This window comes from Mastomys coucha, unplaced genomic scaffold, assembly GCF_008632895.1.
Source record: "Mastomys coucha isolate ucsf_1 unplaced genomic scaffold, UCSF_Mcou_1 pScaffold15, whole genome shotgun sequence".
Taxonomy (NCBI): Eukaryota; Metazoa; Chordata; class Mammalia; order Rodentia; family Muridae; genus Mastomys; species Mastomys coucha.
Genome location: NW_022196897.1, coordinates 36,403,723 through 36,425,926, shown reverse-complemented (window position 1 = coordinate 36,425,926; position 22,204 = coordinate 36,403,723). Strand labels below are relative to the sequence as shown.

Below are 22,204 nucleotides of genomic sequence, written 5' to 3'. Positions count from 1 at the left end.
ACTTTTTATTGCAAAAACCAGTGATAATACTAAATTATATATATATGTATATATATACATACATACACACATATATATTTATGTCTGTGTTCAAACAGTTGTTTTAAAGCAATGTATATAATAATAACATATGCCCTGTAATTTGCTTATTACAATTCATAATTGCGTATCATCAGGGTTGTTTCCAAGTTCAATTATTAGTACGTTTTGTGTTTCCTTTTGCTATTTCTTCCTATAGAATTTTGAAATTACATCAGAGGAGAATAGTTGGTATCTGGTATTCTCTGTCTCTCCCTCTCCATCTGTCACAGACACCTGTATCCTCTATCAATTAGCACAGTAAGAAGATACCTGTTTGTACATACTTTGACAAATATCTTATCCTTAGGATTATTACTTTCTTAGTATTGTAGTACATACCTGACATTCTAGTTACATCTCTGTTGAAAGAATAACTCATTATAAAATTTTAGGACAGAAACAGTAATCAAATTTTGAATCCTTCAATGGCTTCAACTAATTAGTCCTTCTAAATCAGATAACCTCTTAGAGGTCTAACTGGCAATAGAGCTTTTAACATCTGAAAATTTGGGGACATTACAAGTGCAAATCATAGGGAGCCAAGATTATTCTGGGAAAATAGACATTTCTTTTTTTCTTTTTTTTTTTTTAGTTATTTGTATGGTTGGTATATGCCATTTAAAACATTTTTAATAGAAAACACTTATAAATCATTTTATATAAGATCAAAAAAAAAACCCCAAAGATCAATGTTTATTCCAACTTTACTATAAATAACTAAATGAAACACAAAAAGATCTGCTCTCCTGCTTTCACTCCAGCATCTAGGTCCTCTGTTCTTTGTCTTTTGGAGAGAATACTGCATTGTAAGGCTGCTGTCTTTTCGGACGAGGACTAAGATCAAGATCTTTCTTGATATAACCCCTTTCCAGACATGTCTGAGTAGAAGGAAAGCCAACTTCCCAGAAGTTCTCTGGTGTGCTGGGTGGAATGTAGTGAAATCGGTGTCTTGAGCAGGAAGCCAACTTCTTTTCTCTTTCTTCTGCTGGCAAATCTGCATAATAAATTTCACATTCTTTACATGTGTGCCCAAGCAATTTCGTTCTCTCTTCTTTTTTCTGAACTACCTCAATATGAGGAAAATTCTGTATGCTAGTTCCTCTCTCCTTATCTTTAAAATATGGCTCCACAAATGCTTTCTGTTTGACTCCATCTTGTTTATCACCATGTAAGTTTGGTTTCTTTGTGGTGTCAGACAGCTCTTCCTCATCTGGTACCCGGGAGAAGCTATCTGTCAAACATGATTCATATTCTTCATGTGTTGTCCGATCAAACATTATCTTCCAAGCTATCATTCATTTTTATGTCTCCACTTGGACTTTTTTCTTTTTGTTCTTGTTTCTTCATTTTTAAAAGTATGGTTTCACTGACCAATGTGCAGTCCATGTCCAATGTTTCTCCTAATCGTGAGTGACTGCTATCCTTTGTATCTATTACAGTAACATCCATTTTATACTGAGAAAGGTCTGCTCCTGGATCTACACTCCACTGGATATTTTCAAAGGACATATCTTGGTTGCTTGGCAGAGACTTTGTTTTAGCAACTCTACAGGGATTTAAATGAAGAACTGATGCAAGCTCGCATCCTCCGTGGACTGATCTGCTTTTTACTTTGGTTGGCAGAAGAGAACCAGTACCCTTCACATCACCAAAAAGATTCTCTGTCTCCAAACTTTCCTGTGAACATGGAGGTGTTCTGAAGACAGGATTTTCTTCTTTTATCTGTAATGGTGTTTTATGGTCTGGAGAGAATTTACTAGAGGACTGGAGGATACGCGGCTGTAAACAGTATGTCTCTGAAGAGTCTTTGGCCAGCACGCAGGCCCCACTCAAGGCTTTACGGCCTGTGGAGGAGCCCTTTGGAATGGGCCTCAGAGTCACTTGCTTAAGTTTGTTTTTAGAAGTTTCATTTCCGTGGTTCTTCTCTTGACGCTGAGTAGCTGCAAACCGATCTGACAGGTCCAGAGGTTTATCTGTCACATGGTCTCCACTCATGGAGAACTGATTCTCCATTGGGAAAGGAAGGGCATTTTCCTTATCAAAACATGTCTGGGGGCAGCTTACTGCATGCTCACTTTCTTCTTCAGTCCTCTTCCTTTTGGATGCTTTACCTCCCAGTGATTTCAAAGGCACCAAATATTTATCAGTAACAGCATCAGTCATGTGATCAGAACTACCCTGCTCATCTGTAGAGTCACTTCCATTTTTATTTGTAAGTATCTGCTTACTAGAAAATGACTGGCTAATGACCTTTACTTCATACCCAAGATTATGTTGTGTGAAAAGGGCATTATTCTCAGATTTGGATCTAACTTTCTCTGCTCTAGAAACAGCAATGTTGCTAAAGGCAGCCGTCTTCAGAAGGTTTCTTTTCCCAATGTCTAAGAGAGAAGGGGAGAAACTTGTATTCAAACCCAAATGAGTCTTCACAGTAGAGGTAGCTCCAAATATTGGAGATGACACCCGAGTAGTAAATTCTTGGGGCGGTGTCTTTGAAGCAGAATCTGAAAATCTTAAGCTATCTTCATTACTTCTTGCAGATTCCACAAAAGGTTGTTTTTGTGATCTTCTTTGAGGCAGTGGTAAAGCTCATTTCCAAGAGGGCTCATAGGACCTTGGGGTTCAGATTCTTCTTGACCATTAAGTCCAAGTGTCTCAGCAACAACAGTATCTAAATTAAACGGTGACTTATCAGTGGGGTAACAGCTTGTTCCATATATTTTAGACAGTGGTGAGTGATTTTGATCACAAGTGACAGCTACTAGAATTTCATGTTCTTCAGAGTTACCTGGTGCAGGAGCTGAACCCTGAGAAATTTTTCTTAATTCACTTGCACACAACAGAGCGCTCCAATTAAGTGTGTGTTTGTTCTATGTATAAGGACATGGAGATTCTCCTTTCTTCATAGCCGGTTAATGCCAGAAAAGGAAAAAGATGTTACTGGTGAGTCCAGAATAATGTTTTCCTCACATTCAAGCTCAGCTACTTGATCCTGTTGATCACTCTCCATTTGCTGCTGCAGTCGCTCAGAAAGCTTTTTGTTCTCTTCCTGAAGAGCATTCTTTTCATTCATCAGCTCTGTAATAAGCTTAAGATTCTGCTGTCGGATGTTTTCAAACTCCTGCTGTTTTTTGTGCATATGTTCTTCAGTTACTGCACAGTGATCACACAATCCTGCTCTTAACCCATCTTCTAAAATTTTAATAGTTTCCTGAAGGACTTTTTGCTGGTCTCTCAGCTGTTGATTTTTGGTGAAGAATTCTTCAAGTCTCTGTGCATCTAAAATGCGTTCCTTTTTCAGTTTGCTTACTTTGATTTGTCCAGAGTTCCTTGACGTCACTGGATATATCTGCAGAGTTAGGGCTTCCGCAGCTGCTTCCTGAAACGCTCATGTTGCTTAGCAGGCTTCACACTTCCATTTGCTGATGCTTCCCTGACCTGTCGAAAATATACATTTCTATCTGTTCCAGTCAAGTTAAAAAGTATTTTGGACATGTCTTAGGAACAAAACGTAATGACAGATTATGAGAAGCTTGTAGTTTGTTTGGAGTGCTAAGGAACAAAAGTACTTTAATAACTATATAAAATTCAAATAAAGAGTTTTAGAAACTATCAGAGGAGGATATGACCTGTACAGAATTATTTGGAAAAGAGTTGTTTCTAGAAGTTACAAGGTAAGGGAGGAAAGAAAGAGAAAAGAAAGAAGGAAAGAAAATATACTTTTCTATATTTGTCTGTCATTTTAGGTTAGGATGAGGATTATTTTTGCTTCTTCTTAAAATTTTTTATGACGTTGTATTGCAGAGGCTGATGCTGACAGCCAACCATTGTACTGAGCATGGGGACCCCTAAGGAGGAGTTAGATAAAGGACTGAAGGAGCTGAAGGGGTTTGCAACCCATAGGAAGAACAACAATATTAACCAACCAGATGCCCCAGAGCTCCCAGGGATTAAACACCAACCAAAGAGTACACATGGAGGGACCCATGGCTCCAGTCACATATGTAGCAGAGAATGGCCTTGTTGGACAACAATGGGAAGAGAGGCCCTTGGTCCTGTGAAAGCTCTATGCCTTGGTGTAGGGGAATTCGAAGGTGGGGAGGCGGGAGTGGGTAGGTGGGTTGGGGAACACCCTCATAGAAGCAGGGGGATTTCTGGAGGGGAAACCTGGAAAAGGGATATCATTTGAAATGTAAATAAATAAAATATCCAATTTAAAAAAAAAGAAAAAACAAATAATCTGAAGTTTTTAGTGTGTGTATGTGTGTGTGTGTGTGTATGTGTGTGTGATAAGGTATTTTGCCCAGGCTGGTCTCAAACTTGAGAACTTCTTATTTCAGGTACATGTGTGTATGTGTGTATGTGTGTGTGTGTGTGTGTGTGTGTGTGTGTGTGTGTGTGTGTGAGAGAGAGAGAGAGAGAGAGAGAGAGAGAGAGAGTGAGAGAGAGAGAGAGAGTGCGTATACGTGTGTGATATGAAGTATTTTACCAAACTTGGGAACCAAACTTCAGAACTGTCAGTTGTTTCAGTGTGGGAATTAAAACTGTGTACCCATATACTGGAGATTTATTAATTACAGAACCTAATAAATATGCAGAAAATGTAAAACTACCTTTCAGATGAACATCTTAAAATTGCTGCTTAATTAGTATGTGTAAAATTTGTCTCTTAGAAACCACTCATGTTTCCTCACTGATAGATACTGACAAGACCTTCTATTATTTTTATATATAAAAAAGTACTAACAGATTATCTTCAGATAGATTACACTAAACTCTCTGCAAGCACGTATGAGGTATAAAGGCAAAACACCCATACATGATGTTAAAAGTAACATTTGATACACATATGTAAAGATGCTTTCATAAGCTTTACAATCTTCACACTCTACCACAATGAAACCATTTTCTATATTTAGAAAAGACAAAAACGTTTGCATTGAATATTCAATAAAGGTTCTCATATTATTAACTGGTACCTAGTCAAACATCCTGGCTCAGAACTAAAGGCTTTCTTGAATGTACATGTTAGAAATTTTGTTTCATTTTACCTAATCATTAGGTGGTGTGAACACTTATGTTTAGTGTTTTGCAACCTATGGCTAAAAAAAAAATCACGTTAATCCACCTTACCTAAAAATCAATACCTGTAAAGATACAGAATTACTCAAGAGTGAGCAACATTGACAAAAATCACTAAGGATTAAGATTCAGAGGATGGCTGGTATTCTAGCTCCAGGACTATTTTTTTGTTAAAGAATTATTTATTTATTTTATGTATATGAGTACAAAGTTGCTGTCTTCACACACATCCGAAGAGGGCATCAGATCCCATTACAGATGGTTGTGAGCCACAGTATGGGTGCTGGGAATTGAACTCAGGACCTCTAAAGAGCAGCAAGTGCTCTTAATCACTGAGCCCCCTCTCTAGCCTGCTCTAGGTGGGGGCGGGGAAGGGGACCTGATCTGGTATTGGGTGAGGGAAAAGGACTGAAGCCCTGAGGGCCAACAGAAAGAATGGGAACAGGCAACCTTGGAAGATAGGAGGTTGAGAGGACCCTCCAGAATGCATCTGGGAGGTGAGAGACCCTCAGGACTCAAAGGGAGGGACCATAAGTGAAATGTAAGACAGTAGGGAGAGGGAACTTATAGAGCCCACCTCCAGCAGGAAGACAGGGCATCAAATGAGGGAGAGAGTTGCCATCCCATAGTGAAAATTATGACCCATAATTGTACCCTATCTGAAAGAACTGCAGGGATGGAAATGGAGAGGAGCCTGAGGAAAAGAAGGTCCAGTGACAGGCCCAAAGTGGGATCCAGCTCAAGGGGAGACTCCAAGGCCTGACACTACTATTGAGGCTATGGAGTGCTCGCAAAAAGGTACCTAGCATGACTGCCCTCCTAAAGATCCAACAAGCAGCTGAAAGAGTCAGATGCAGATATTTGCACCCAACCAATGGACAGAAGCTGCTGACCCCGAGGTTGAATAAGGGAAAGGCTGAAAGAAGCTGAGGAGGAGGGCGACCCTGTAGGACGACCAGCAGTCTCAACTAACCTGGAACCCCAAGATCTCTCAAACACTGTATCACAAACCAGGCAGCATACACCATACAGGCATCAGGCAGCTGATATGAGGCCCCCAACACACATACAGCACAGGACTGCCGGGTCTGGGTTCAATCAAGGATGATGCAACTAACCCTCAAGAGACTGGAGGTCCCAGTGAGTTTAGAGGTCAGGTGGGGTGGGGACTGGGGGGTGGAGACATCCTCCTGGAGACAGGGGTTGGGGAAGAAGTATGGGATGTGGAACAGTAGGAGGGTGGACCAGGGTGTGGGGGGAATAAAATCTGGAGTGTAAAATAAATAAATAAATGAATTAAAAAAAAGATTTAGAGGATGTTTAATGTTGATTAATATGAATATTAAAGGGCTATACAGATCATTAGAAAACTAGGGGGAGGCTCTAACATGCACAGGTTCACAGGATCAGAGTGAGGAGGACACAACATCTGCACCAACACCGGAAGTAACTGGGACCAGAGGGACCCAGGCACCCAGGAACTCGACCTGACTAGTGGCTCAGTTCCTTCTGGTCTGAGCAGGTGCTCTGAGCAGACCTTTGCAGCCAGTCCAACAGAGGAAGCTCCACTCCCAGGTGCTGTAACAGGCATAGGACCACAGGATTCCCATATCCCAGGAACTTGGTCACAGGAGGATCTTAGGGTCCCAGAGGTAGCTTGATTCCCAAGAGCTCTGACACACCCAGGATCTCAGAATCCTAGGATCCTAGAATCACAGGATCACAGAGACAGCTGAACTCTGAGGAGTTCTGACACAACCAGGATCACAGGAAGGACAGGCTCCAGTCAGATATAGCGAGGGCAGGTAGCACTAGAGATAATCAGATGACAGGAAGCAAGCATAAGAACATAAGCAACAGAAATCAAGGTTACTTGGCATCATCAGAACCCAATTCTCCCACCACAGCAAGTCCTGGATACACCATCACATCAAAAAAGCAAGATTCACATCTAAAATCACTTCAAATGATGGTGATAGAGGACTTTAAGAAGGATATAAATAACTCCCTTAAATACAGGAGAACACAGGTAAACAGCTAGAAGCCCTTAAAGAGAAAACACAAAAATTCCTTAAAGAACTACAGGAAAACACAATCAAACAGGCAAAGGAAATGAACAAAACCATCCAAGATCTAAAAATGAATATAGAAACAATAAAGAAATCACAAAGGGAGACAACCCCGGAGTAAGAAAACCTAGGACAGAGATCAGGAGTCATAGATGCAAACATCACTAACAGAATACAAGAGATAGAAGAGAGAATCTCAGGGGCAGAAGATACCATAGAAAACATTGACACAACAGTCAAAGAAAATGCAAACAGCAAAAAGTTCCTATCCCAAAACATCAAGGAAATCCAGGACACAATGAGAAGACCAAATCTAAGGATAATAGGTATAGAAGAGAGTGAAGACTCCCAACTTAAAGGACCAGTTACTATCTTCAACAAAATTATAGAAGAAAACTTCCCTAACCTAAAGAAAGAGATGACCATGAACATACAAGAAACCTACAGAACTCCAAATAGACTACACCAGAAAAGAAATTCCTCCTGTCATATAATAATCAAAACATCAAATGCACAAAACAAAGAAAGAATTTTAAAAGCAGTAAGGGAAAGTGGTCAAATAACATATAAAGGCAGGCCTATCATAATTACATCAGACTTCTCACCAGAGACTATGAAAGCTAGAAGATCCTGGGCAGATGTCATATAGACACCAAGAGAACACAAATGCCAGCCCAGGCTACTATACCCAGCAAAACTCTCAATTACCATAGATGGAGAAAAGAAGATATTCCATGATGAAACAAAATTTGCACAATATCTTTCCACAAATACAGCTCTACAAAGGATAATAGATGGAAAACATCAACATAAGTGGCAAAACTACACCCTAGAAGAAGCAAGAAAGTAATCTTTCAACAAACCCACACAAACATAATTCCACCTCTAACAACAAAAATAACAGGAAAGGACAATCACTTTTCCTTAATATCTCTTAACATCAATGGACCCAATTCTTCAAAAAAGACACAGACTAACAGACTAGAAACATAAACAGGATTCAGCATTTTCCTACATACAAGAAATGCACCTCAGTGACAAAGGCAGACATTACCTCAGAGTAAAAGGTTGGAAAACAATTTTCCAAGCAAATGTTCCCAAGAAACAAGCTGGAATAGCCATTCTAATATGGAATAAAATCAGCCTTCAACCAAAAGTTATCAAAATAAATAAGGACACTTCATACTGGTCACAGGAAAAATCTATCAAGATGAATTCTCATTTCTGAACATCCATGATCTAAATGCAAGGGTACCCACATTCATAAAAGAAAGTTTACTAAAGGTCAAAGCATACATCTCACCCTGCACAACAACAGCGGGAGACTTCAACACCCCATTCTCAGCAATGGACAGATCATGGAAACAGAAACTAAACATAGACACAGTGAAACTAACAGAAGTTATGAACCAAATGGATCTAACAGATATCTATAGAACATTTCATCCTAAAGCAAAAGAGTATACCTTCTTCTCAGTACCTCATGTTACCTTCTCCAAAATTGACCATACAATAGGTTACAAAACAGGTCTCAACAGATATAAGAAGAATGAAATAATCCCATGTACCCTATCAGATCAGCACAGACTAAGGCTGGTCTTAAATACCAACAAAAACAATGGAAAGCACACATACACATGGAAGCTGAACAACACTCTACTCAATGATAACTTGGTTTAGGAATAAATGAAGAAACTAATGGCTTTTTAGAGTTTAATGAAAATGAAGACACATCATAGCAAAACTTATGGGACACAGTGAATGCAGTGGTAAGAGGAAAACTCATAGCTCTGAGTGCCTCCAAAAAGAAACTGGAAAGAGCATATACTAGCAGCTTGACAGCACACCTGAAAACTCTAGAACAAAAAGAAGCAAATACACCCAAGGGGAGTAGACTGCAGGAAATAATCAAACTCAGGGCTGAAATCAACCAAATAGAAACAAAAAGAATTATACAAAGAATCAACAAAACCAGGAGCTGGTTCTTGGAGAAAATAAACAAGATAAACCCTTAGCCTGATTAACCAGAGGGCACAGTGACAGTATCCAAACTAATAAAATCAGAAATGAAAAGGGAGACATACAATGAAAATATATCTTAAAATAACTATTTTGTTTTTTGAATATTAAAATCATGTCCTACAAACATTATGGAAATATTATTGATAATTTTTCTTACTGTGCTTGAAATTAGCATTTTCTTAATGTTTAACTTCAAAGAGTTTTTGCTACTTTGAAATTTTTAAAATATACTTACTGATAAAATAATTTCTCTCCTAGAAACACTGATAATCTTTTTTAAGTAAACTGATTGTTAGACAATGTACAAAGATATATAAGTTTTAAATAGATTCTATGTCAGGTGGTTTTATATAAAGGCTTTTGAATATATTTCTTAATGAATCATTTTTAATATTTTATGTTCTTTTACTATGCTTAATTCCCAAAGAATATTTTGTATGTTTTGAAACAATTTAGTATTCAACATTAAATATAGGATCTTCAGTTATGAACAGCATTAAATATTCATTAATGATATTTTTAGGGCATGAAAGGATATGAATATAAAAACTGGACAAATTTTTTATATATTATTTATATATTTTTATATATTATTTGATTCTCAAAATACTATTATTTATATGCCTGACTGTAAAATGCATTTAAATAATAAAAAAATTTAAGAAAAAAGAAAACTAGGGGGAAAGAACTCAATAATGCCAAGTAACACTTTACAAAAGAAACTTCTTGAAAATAATGTTAAAACCACACATTATGTCTATGTGTATGATTATAACATTATGTCATGTTATTTATTAACTTTTTTTTTGGAAATTGCAAAAATCACAATGTCATTTCTGTATGTCTGTGTGATTTTTTTTTCATGGCTGACAAATTCTATTTTATCAATTTCTCTGCTGTAGGATGCCTGCATAGGTTTTGCCGTTGTGCAAAGGGACAGATTAAACACTGATGTCCAAGTCCTTATGTTAATGTTACCTTCACTTCCTCTCCTGTGAATCCAGAGGTGGTGCAATGGAGAAGGTATATCTTCAGTTCTTTGGAGAGCTTCCATAGTGGTCCTTCGACGTTACATTTCCACCAGCAGAGTACAATGTTTGACTTTTGTTCACATCCTCTCCACTATGTTTTGTTGTCTGTTTAACAACTGCTATTCTGACTGAGGTAAGATGGAATTTCATTTTTCTCTGAAAGCTAATAGGGTGAACATTCTTTCCATGTGCTCAGAGGCTGTTTGTGTTTCTTATTTTGAAAACCCCCATTCATTTCATTATTCCATTTACTGGCTGTGTTGATTTGTATTTGTTTCAGTGCTTTTTATAGCATTGTTATTAATTCTCTGTCAGATGTTGTCTTAGTTACTTATCTATTGCTGTGATAAAACACTATGAGCAAGGTAACTTCTCCAAGAAAACATTAAGTTTGGAGCTCACAGCTGCAGAGGGTTAGAGTCTATGACACTGGAGCAAAGACAGGGTGCCAGAGCAGCTGAAAACTTACAAGTTGATCTTCAAGTTGGGAGCAGAGAGAGCAAGACACTGAGAATGGCACAAGTTTTTGAAAAAGCTATCCCTCAGAAACATATCTCCTCTAAGATTGCACACTCCTAATTCTTCCCAAATAGGTCCACCAACTGGGAGCAATATTTAATCACATGAGCAGAATTGCAGAGAGCATAGATTTTCTCCTATTTTGTAGCCAGTCGTTGACTTTGATTAACTTAAATTGATCTCCCGAGGTCATATTTACCAAACTGCTGGCATTATTCTTCCTGTGCAACTAGAATTCTATTCAGGATATTCTTGTCTAAGCTTATATCTTGAAGTGATTTTGCAACTGTTTCATTTAAAAGTTTCAGAATTTGAGGTCTTAGATTAAGGTCTTTGCTGCATTTGGAGTTGATTTTTGTGTAGGGTGAGAGACAAGGTCCTCTTCACGCAGATACTCAGTTTTCCTAGCACTATTTGTTAGAGTCTGTCTTTCCCGCAATGAATATTTTCAGTATCTTTGTCAAAAATCAGGTGATTGTAGCTGTGTAGTCCTTCAATCTAACCCATTGATCTACATGTCTGTTTTTGTGCCAGTCTCCTGATTGCTGGGATTAAAAGAACGCACCATTATCACGCGGCTCAGAAATTATCTCAAAATAAACTCTTAGATCCATAAAAAGGGAAGAAAGAGCACTTACGTAAAATAACAAGAACTTGTATAACAAACCAATGAAAAAGACAAGAACAGTCATAAAGAGAATCACAGGAAAATACTAGAAATAAACATTCACCAACTGAAAACCTTATAGGGAAATACAAATTCTACTGGATATGGTAGAAAATATGATTAGTAAATTGCATGGATAAATTCTAATCCAGCAACATGGCTGCTCTGACAAAGGATCACATTCAAAGATAAGATCCTGCCAAAATGAAGACACACACTGGATTATAGTATGATCTTGATGGAATAGAGGCATGTCTTTAGTATTCTCCTTTAATCCATAACAGTGAAGATAAGTTTAGTTTGTACAAGGAAGCAGCCATGTATGAAGGTGATGTCTAATTGAGAGGTATACAAAATGATGAATCAGAGAAAGATTTGACAGAATGAGTCAATTCACATGAGAACATCAGAGAAAGAGAGGCTACTTAAGGGCAAGGAGAAAGAAAAAAGGGTGTGGTGTGGTATGGTGTGGTGTGATATGGTGTAGGTGCTGTGTGTGGCCGTTTTACCCCAGGGAAATTTGACAGAGACAAGTTGAAGAGAGAACAAGCTAGACACAGATGAAAACAGAATGAGCCAGAGAATGAGAAGCCAGAAGATTAGAACATATTGCTAAAGCTAGTATGAGGCCTGGTAGAGTAATTTGGTCAGAAGCCAAGAAAAGCTAGATTGAATCAGTCATCTTGGAAGATCAGACCATATGAAGGCTAGAAGCTTCCAGCCCTAGGCCTAGGGATTGTTAGAAGGAGAAGAAAAAATGCTCTGGGCTCAACCCAATTTGTGTATTTGCACAGTGTAGTGTAGTTTTCATCTCATATCTTCTGAGAAAATAAAAGTGACATTTACAAATTTGGAAAACAGGAATAAGATCTCTCAGATGAGAAGAAAACTGAAGTGGCCATTGAAGTCACAGTGGGTGGAGGGCTTAATATATGACACCAAATTTCAAAAAAATATAGAAATTATGCCATTTTAGCAATGTTTGAGCTATAATACCTGAGGTATTTTCAGAATCAAAGCTCAATAACATACTTCAGACTGAAAGCTCCATTAACAAAGTCAGCACAAGATAGAAAAAGTAATTTATACCTCCAAGTTATCTCCCCTGACACAATTGCCAAAATAATTCTCTTTCTGTATGTGAATGGCTGTGTATCTAGAAAACTATGAAAATAAATATAAAAAATTAAGTCTGAATAAAATGCAAGTGTTATACAGGGAAAAAAGTGGCTTTTATAAAGTAGGTATGTCAATATTTTGAAATAGATCCTTAGCATACTGATTAGTATATGGAGAAAATGGAAAAAAATTCACTAATAGAACATTTGCATTCATAGGCACATACACACATGGACACAAACACATAAGCATGCATACATCCAAAATAGAAATTATATGGATTAAATTCCTAAGAAAATAGATTTCAACAAGAAGACTGATAAGGCTTTCTGAAAGGTACATGTAGATTCATGTACCAAAACTATAGGGAATTCTTTTCAAGCATACATACATGGACCATTCATGAAAACGGACCACACCTTCATAAATGTAAAAGAATATGAATCAAAAAAGCATACTCTAAGTATAATGACCTAATTATTTACCCAATATTATGAATGGATTCCAAATGTTAAATGACAGAAGAGGTCTACAAATATGTTTCCATTTACATGACATTCTAGAAAGGCAATATAGGGAAAGAAAGTTGGAGGTTCTTGGGCATTGGCACTATTGGGAAGCCAAATTGACTATAAATGAACATGAAGGAACTTTTGTGGTTGAGACAAGTTCCATTTCATGAGTATGACAGAGCTGTGAAGCTGATTTATTTCAGGTATGACTAACATTTAAATGAGTAGGGATCTTGAGTGAAGACAGATTCAGAAGGTCCAGGAAATAAGAGCTTGAGTAGATATATAGATAATAGAAGAAAATAGAAGAAATAATACCAGAATTTATCCTGAAAGGAAGGGAATAGTAAAATTTTTTCCTGAAAGGAGGGGAACAGTAAAATTTTAGAAGAGAAAAGCTTACTCAAACTTACTAAGAAAGCAACATACTTGTAGAAATTACAAATCTTATGTTAAAAATAAAAAGATTTGAAAGAGGTTGAAAGCAAAACATTGCAAGGGTCTCAGCAGAAAAATCATCGCATAATAGCTATAACAAATGAAGCTGATAGTAGATTTCTTTTATATAACCATATGACACAAGGGATTTCATAATATGCTAAATATTTAAAGGTAAAAATTTTCTTGCATGAACTTTAGACATTTAGTTTAGAATTTTAGTTTAAGTATTCACTTAAAATATTTTAGGTACTTCATTTTATATGTATGAGTTGTTTATAAGTATAAATACCACATGTACATCTGATCTCTATGGAGGTCAGAAGGGGATGTGGGATCATCTAGAACTGGAGACATAGATGATAGTGAAATGCCATGTAAGTACTGGAAACTGAATCTGGGTCCTCTGCAAGAGTAACTGGTACCTTCATGGTTAAGCTGTCTCTGCAGCCTTCTAAACATTTTAAAGATAACTGTACCTGGATACTTTGCTATCTTACTATCGTTCTTTAACAATATGACCTAATATGTAAAAAGGTCTCTTCAATGAGTATCTGCAACAAGATAAGGAACTTTTCTATTTGTGTAAATTAACAAGGCACCAAGGCTAATGCAGAGTATAAGAACCATTTGATAAGTCATGATACTACCAATTTCAATTAAAAAATAGTGGTAAGCAAGGGATGAGACTAGAAGATGCAAACTCACTGTATATGTACAAAACTACTGCATAGTTTTATTGTGAAAATGATGTCCCAGTAGGATAATAATGTGATATAAAACTTTCATATAAGAATTAAGAAAAACCTGATAGGCATAATAAAATATAGGAGGAGAAAAGGATACTTGAATATTGCTATGAAGACAGGCTTAAGAGTCATATAACAACAACAAAAAAATAAGCACATGGGAGTACTATATATGTTAATTAACTTAGTTTTCCCATATCACAATGTATACACACTTTCAAACATAGTATACATAATAAATACATAGAAATTTCTTTTGACAATTTTAATAAAAAGCAAGAATGGCAGCATTAGTAATATACTTGTGAAATGAAAGCAAAATGTATTATATTTGTAATGTGAAATTAGATTCATCAAAATGTAAAGTTATGTAATGAGGATATATATTTCATAAACTTTTATACTATAACTAAGAGCATAGGAATATCAATAAAAGCTATTTAAAATGCAAGAGAACATGAAAAGGCAGAAATAATTGTTCTGGAGAGGTAATTTCACTTACAGTTAATTATAAATCAGGCATTCTAATATAAATTAATCCAAATATATATACAACTCTGTATTAACAGTGAACAAAATTCTCTTTAAATGTCCTAGAAATGTTCACCAAAATTGATTCTATACTATACTATAATGACAATTTCAAGCAAGTATGGTGACACGTCTTAATCAGAGTACTTGGGAGGCAGTGGTAGGTAGGTGTATCTCTGTGATTTCAAGTCTAGCTTGGTCTACATAGTGAGTTTCAGGCCAGCCAGGACTATGTAGAAAAACTCTATCTAAAGAAAGAAAGAGAAAAAGACAGAAACCATCATTGATATCCAAAATAAAAAATAAAAAATAAAAATTTAGGAGTCTGTAACTTATCATAGGGCAAAATTCAGGAAATGCTAAAGAATACATAAAACTACCCAGAGAATAAATATTAGTCTCCAAAGAAGAAATCAACACATCATTATGTACTATAAACAAAAACAAAACAGAATAACAACAACAACAACAACTACAACAACAAAACAGCATTAAGAACAGCAAGAGTCTTACATGGATTTCAATGATCTCAAACTCCATTCCCTTCTTTTGAGGTATCTTTAAAATAGCACTGTAGAATACTATACCTAAAAGGTGAAACAAACAGTATGGAACAAAGATGAAAGATAATCTACCAGTGGCAAAGATAGTTTAACAATTTTACAATGGAAACAAATATACAAACAATCCCAACACCCCTAAACACAGAGCAACAGAAAAGAAGAAGGCAGACAGATAGGCTAATGTATCAGAGTAGCTCTGGAATGGTGGTGGAATCAAAATAATGAACATTTAGTAGAGTCATGTGTTACGGAAAGAGTTGGAATGGGAAAGCTATGAACTCTTCTCGCAGCAAGACATAGGAAACCTTTACTAACCACTGCAAGGTACTCTAAATAATGACTAATAATAATTCAAAATAATAATTAGTAGGAGAAATAAAGAGTACTAGAAAATGACTTTTCTTCTCCAGGGTTGAAGTCAATATAAGAAACATCAGTATTTTCATTACTTGGGGTTGTGAAATATGGTAGCATGCGGAGGCTAGAGGATAGCTTTCTGGAGATGGATCTTTCCTTCCATTGTGGGTTCTGGGTATAGAATTTAGGTTCTCTATACTTTTCTATACAAGTGCTTTTCCCCAGTGAAACATCTCCATGCCTAGCACTAAACACGTTCTCAAGGCCATATTTACTCTCTTCTTTCTTTCTGTACACGAATTTATGAATTTGTACTAACATATTTTAAAATCGTACACATCTTCAAAAATGTCTGACAATTCCATGCTTCCTTGTTTAAACATACATACTTTTCAGCTGTCCCATGAGAGGCTGTGCCAGAGTCTGATCAATACAGATGCGGATGCACGTAGCCAACCACCGGACTGAGCGCTGAGACTCCAATGGAAGAGTTAGGGGAAGGATGAAGGAGCTGAAGGGCTTTGCAACCCCATAGGAAGAACAACAATATCAAACAACCAGAAACACCCCCCCCTCTTGGTTCTGTGGAGGAGAATCCTAGGGCAATGAAGTGGGAGTGGGTGGGTAGGTGGTGGAGCACCCTCACAGAAGCAGGGAGGAGAGGATAGGGGGTTTGTGAAGGGAAACTGGGAAGGACCATAACATTTGAAATGTTAATAAATAAAATAACCAATAAAAATAGAAAAAAAGCAAAAATAGAGAATTTTATAAAATGAAATCAGATTATACTTGTTGCTATTTATCTCCTACTGATATTCTTCCAGATAGTGTAAAAACGAGGGGGAAAGCAGAAGAACCCTGCTATTCCTTGAAGACCAGGAGTAAGCAAAAAACTTAAAACTTTTAAAAACCAAAACTAAACTAAAACAGAAACAGAAGCAGCACTCCCAAGCTAGTTCTATGAAGTCACTATTACTCTAATAGCCAAACCAGGCAAAGGAAAACAAACACCTCCAAAACTATAGACAGGTATCCTTGATAAACACAGAAGTGAAAATACTCAATAAAATGTTAGCAAACTCAATATAGGTACATATGAAGATGTTTGTTACAAAGATCACATTGAATTAATGCAGAAAAGCAGAATTGGTTCAATTCATGTAAGTCAAAAAAATAATAAATCAAATAAATGGACTCAATGAAAAAATCAAATGATCATTTCAATAGATGCACAAAATGCCTTTGATGATAAAAGTCCTAGAGAGAATAAGGGTAAAGGGATCATCCCTCAACTTAATAAAGAGTACATATGACAAATTGAGAACCAGTACTATCCTAAATGGAGAAAACTTTCAGGTAATCACATTAAAATCAGGAATGGGACAGGGCTGCCCACTAACTGTGCTTTTCATTGTAGCACAGGAAACACTAGCTGGAACAACAGGGCAACAGATGGAAATTAAAAGGATACAAATAAAAAAGGAAGAAATCTAACTATTTTATTTGCAGATGCTTACTGTACATACAAGATACCCAAAAATTATATCAGAAAGTTTCCAAAAATAATCAACGATTTCAGGGACATCAACTTACAAAACTCAGTAGTTTTTTATACACCATGAGCAAACACACCATGCAAGAGATCAGGGAACAGTCTCATTTACAGTAGTATCAAAGACAATGAAATATCTTTGAATCAATTAACTGAAGAGGCAAAAAAACCTTTAGAGTGAAAACTTCAAATTATGGAAGAAAGAGACTTAAAAAGACAACATAAAATAGAAAGATATCCTGTGTTTCTGGATGAGTAGAATACTGTGAAAATTATCACCCAACCAAAAGAAATTTATAGGTTCAATGCCACCCCAATCAAAGCACCCACAATATTGTTTGTAAAAATGGAAAAAAGGTATCCTAAAATTCATGAGCTGCAAAAACAACAATGTACTGGCTGGTTTTGTGTGCCAACTTGACCCAGGCTGGAGTTACCACAGAGAAGGGAGCTTCAGTTGGGGAAGTGCCTCCATGAGATCCAGCTGTGGGGCATTTTCTCAACTAGTGATCAAGGGGGTAGGTCAGTAAGGAACATCTCTCCATGGCCTCTGCATCAGCTCCTGCTTCCTGACCTGCTTAAGCTCCAGTCCTAACTTCTGGTGATCAACAGCAATGTGGAAGTAAGCTAAATAAACCCTTTCCTCCCCAAACTGCTTCTTGGTCATGGTGTTTGTGCAGGAATAGAAACCCTGACTAAGACAAACAACAACAACAACAACAACCAAAAAAAAAAAAACCCCAAAAACCAAACCAAAAAACCCTTCAATAGCCAAAGCAACTCAGAGCAAAAAGACTGTGGGTTTTCTTAATCCAGATTTCAAGACAGATTATAGAGCACTAGTAAGGAAAATCATATGATACAGGCGCAAATCAGATATGTAGACCAATGGCATCAAACAGAAGACCCAAGCATTTATAATTACAGCCATCTGATATTTGCAAAGGTTCAAAAGACATACACTGGAGAAAAGAGCTAGAATAGTCTTCAGGCCTATAAAAAAATGAAATTTCAGGCAAATGATTCATCTAGAAAAGACTGTATTAATGAAGGTAATAGGATTTTGAAATACACATGCCACATGTTCTTTCTCACCTGGGATTCCCAATTACAAATCTTCAAGTGAGTTTGCAGTATACAGTAATCACAAAAACCAGGAAAGTAGAAAGCCACAATAGGTGTGTGTGTGTATGTGGGGAAGGTGTTTAGTAGCGAACTAGAAGAACATAGATAACATAAATTGGGAAGTAAAATGAAGGAGAGGGGGGAGGCCAATACAGAAGGAGAAGGTGGGACTGAAGCCAAATAAAACCAAGGTTGTTAGGAAAAAATCAGGGAATCATATCATTTTAAATTTGCCTAAAATTATATACAATGTACATAAGTATATTTAATTAGATATGGATGTCTTTTTTCATTATTATTATTATTATTGTTATTATTATTATTATGTGTCTTTTTTTTTTTTTTTTTGAGATACGTTTTCTCTGTAATTCTGGCTGGCCTGGAACTAGCTCTATAGACCAAGCTGGCCTCCAACTCAGAAATGTCTGCCTGCCTCCCTCTCCTGAGTAAGCCATCACTGCCTAGCATATATGTGTATTTTATTAAAAATTGGGCTAGCAGGACGGTGGTGGCACATGCCTTTAATCCTAGCACTTGGGAGGCAGAGGCAGGTGAATTTCTGAGTTTGAGGCCAGCCTGGTCTACAGAGTGAGTTCCAGGACAGCCAAGGCTACACAGTGAAACCCTGTCTCAAAAAAACCAAACAACAACAACAACAACAAAAAAAACCCCAAAACAAAAACAATAACAAGAAATTGGGCTGATGATAGTCCCTACAAGAACCACAAACTACTGAGAACCCCAGTAACAAGCACAAGATATGTCCTTTTGAATGGTTGGTCAGGGTATTCCATGGGACTCTGGCAAGCAAAACTGCAACAGACATACCTAAACCACAGCTCCCACATCTATGGTTCATGGAGCATCATGGAAGAGGGGTGCAGAGATTTTAACAGCTAGAAAGTCAGAACTTGACCCTGAAACAGTCTCTCCTAGAAATAGCTTCATAAACAAGACAATGATAGTATCAACAGATATGTTAATGTGGGAGACAGAACAATCTAATTGAGTCCCATCACTAGACAACGAACTACAGGTAATTAATGACTGCTGGCAGAAGGAGAATTAATATTTCTAAGGCTAATTCCAAAGTGGTCATCTTTGAAACCATATGTATACCACTGACACAAAGAAACTCAGCAGGTTGTATTTATGTGCAGTTGATACTATAAAGTATATGGGGAAAAAAATCTCACAAGTTCCCACTCTTAGATAAAGAGCTATAGGCAATTAGTGGCTTCTGACAGAATCACTTTTATCCCAGGGAGGAGACATGGAAAAGATTATCTAATCCAAGTGCAAATATACATATAACTAACACTAAATAGATTTAGTAAGTTACATATACACACACATGGACATAGAGACACAAATATACACTCTCTCCATTAATAACTAAAGAGCAAGTCATAAGTTTCATAGGAAGTGGACATGAGGACTTAAGAGAGGGGAGAGTGGTATATAAATACATTACGTATGTATTTGTAGTTATCAAAAAAATGTGAAATCATAGCTATTATTTAAAAGATAGAAGATGCCAAATGCTTGAAGAATGTGGAGAAGAGAAAACTCTAGATGGCATTTGTGAGAATGCAAATGAGCACAACTGTGGGGGTTTCTATATGCTTGGCCCAGGGAGTGGCACTATCAGAAGGTGTGGCCCTGTTGTAGTAGGTGTGTCACTGTGGGCATGGTCTTTAATACACTTATCCTAGCTCCATGAATCCAGTATTCTCCTAGTGGCCTTCAGATGAAGATGTAGAACTCTCAGCTTCTCCTGCACCATGCCTGACTAGACTGCCATGATCCTACCTTAATGATAATGGACTGAAACTCTGAACCTGTAAGCCAGCCCCAATTAAATGTTGTGGTCCTTATAAGAGTTGCCTTAGTCATGGTGTCTCTTCACAGCAATGGAAACCCTAATTAAGATAACAACTTTTATAGAAGAGAATAAGTAGATGTGTTAGAAATTAAAGATAAAGATACTATATGACAGACATTCCCCTACTGAGTATACATTAAAAGAAAATTAAATCAGTATATGGAGGAAATGCTTGTTTATATTTATTGAAGCATTATTCCTAATAACCAAGGTACTGAAAATACAATTGTCTATAAGTAGAAGAAATTATAAAAATGTAGCACCCAAACAGTTTGGAATAATATTAAGCCCTAGAGATATTTTCATTTTCAACATCAGGGATGAATTAGGAGGATATTACAGTAAGTGAAATAAAGCAGACACAAAAAGTGTAATACTGTATAAGCTTTCTTGGGTGAGATATAAAGTCAAACCACACAGGCATAAAGCAGATTGATAGCTGGGAAGGAAGGGGCATTTCTTGGTCAGTGAGTTCAAAATTACAGTTCAGTAGGGCAAAAATTTCTTGTGTTCCATTGAGCAGTTAGATGACAAGTGACAAGTTATATATAGGTCTAGGAATGTGGCCTATGTAATTTTCTAAGTTAATAATGCTTTACACTTCAATGTAGATACAAGAGAGTACTTTGAATCTTCTTCCTATAAAGAAATGGCCAATGTTGTTTGAGGTGACAGTTGTTTTAATTAATTTAATTATTATATCATGTAAAAATATGCCAAACATTATGTTACTTCATCATTATGTACAAGTATTTTCTATCAATTGAAAAAAATCCGAGAATTAGCCGGCTTCATCATTATGTACAAGTATTTTCTATCAATTGAAAAAAATCCGAGAATTAGCCGGGCGGTGGTGGCACATGCCTTTAATCCCAGCACTTGGGAGGCAGAGGCAGGCGGATTTCTGAGTTTGAGGCCAGTCTGGTCTACAGAGTGAGTTCCAGGACAGCCAAGGCTACACAGAGAAACCCTGTCTTGAAAAAACAAAAAAAGGAAAAACAAAACAAAAACAAAAAAAATCCGAGAATAGTAGAATGTGTTCACCAATGAAGTTCTTTATACTCAGAAATGGGGGATCATTCATGAGAAAGATAAAAGAAAAACTCTATACAATGTGTACACTGTGGTTATAGGTTTTAGAACATTGCATAGACAAGGAAAAATGTAATTTTTTCAAGGATAAAAATGAGTTAGCTTTGATATTGTCATGTTATGTTTGTGATCTTACCTTTGTCATATATCTGTACCTGGAGCTTCATAATTTCATAAAACAAGTTCTAAAATTTACCTTCCCATGACAATGGGAAGCAAAGTCAGATGATTTCCAGGAAGCGGTCTTTTCAAGTTTAGAGGAACCCTACCAATGACTACTGGAGTCATATGAAGACATACTCTCTCATGGGACATCTACTTGTATTTCAACTACATGTTCAAGTCATTGCTAAGGACCTATGAACTGTCTCTGAAGTGCTGGAATTGTAAATATAGGACTGTTACAAATAATTCCACTACATGCAAACTTCTAGAGGATAAGGTTTTCAGTATTCTTTCACCAGTGCCTACTCACAATACCTGTTAGGAATGAATAAACAAATGATATATGAATTAAGAAAGAGTAAATAATAATTCCTAAGTATTTGAGTTTTCAGCTTCTAAAGACAGCATGTTCAAGTATGAGATTAAACATCAAATTAATTTTATTTATAAATCACAACACATTTTTGCTTAAAAAATACTATGAAGAGGTTTCAATTTCCTGTTGGGTATATAAATTCTTTATGTACTCTCAGGTAAATTCAGTGTTATAGTTTTACTATTAGTGAGCCATAAAAGTTTCTTTTCACCTTTTCAGTAATAGGAATAGTTACTAAAACCATGTTTTTTTTAACCTGTTAAAGACAC

The 22,204-nt window shown here is 36.6% G+C and overlaps 2 protein-coding genes across 10 annotated transcripts in view; both read right to left on the bottom strand.

Annotated features, from left to right (window-relative positions):
• Mbd5 (methyl-CpG binding domain protein 5) overlaps positions 1 to 22,204 on the bottom strand; it is a 367,270-nt gene that overhangs the window by 155,715 nt on the left and 189,351 nt on the right. For 3 of the 9 annotated variants that reach the window (XM_031370169.1, XM_031370171.1, XM_031370170.1), the window contains exon 1: positions 15,334 to 15,374. The exons of 3 other annotated variants lie outside the window; for them this stretch is intronic. The gene's annotated coding sequence lies outside the window, so the exon portion shown is untranslated. Of the gene's footprint in view, positions 1 to 15,333; positions 15,378 to 22,204 lie in introns of those variants that run through there. 3 more of the 9 variants (XM_031370173.1, XM_031370172.1, XM_031370174.1) reach the window with 3 other exon arrangements.
• The window catches only part of LOC116090145 (DNA endonuclease RBBP8-like), a 33,069-nt gene continuing 11,610 nt past the window's right edge, over positions 746 to 22,204 (bottom strand). The window contains 6 exon segments of the mRNA XM_031370175.1: positions 746 to 1,358; positions 1,360 to 2,642; positions 2,645 to 2,921; positions 2,923 to 2,961; positions 2,963 to 3,401; positions 3,403 to 3,542. Coding sequence (XP_031226035.1) covers positions 846 to 1,358; positions 1,360 to 2,642; positions 2,645 to 2,921; positions 2,923 to 2,961; positions 2,963 to 3,401; positions 3,403 to 3,473 — 2,622 coding nt within the window. The 5' untranslated portion in view covers positions 3,474 to 3,542 and the 3' untranslated portion in view covers positions 746 to 845.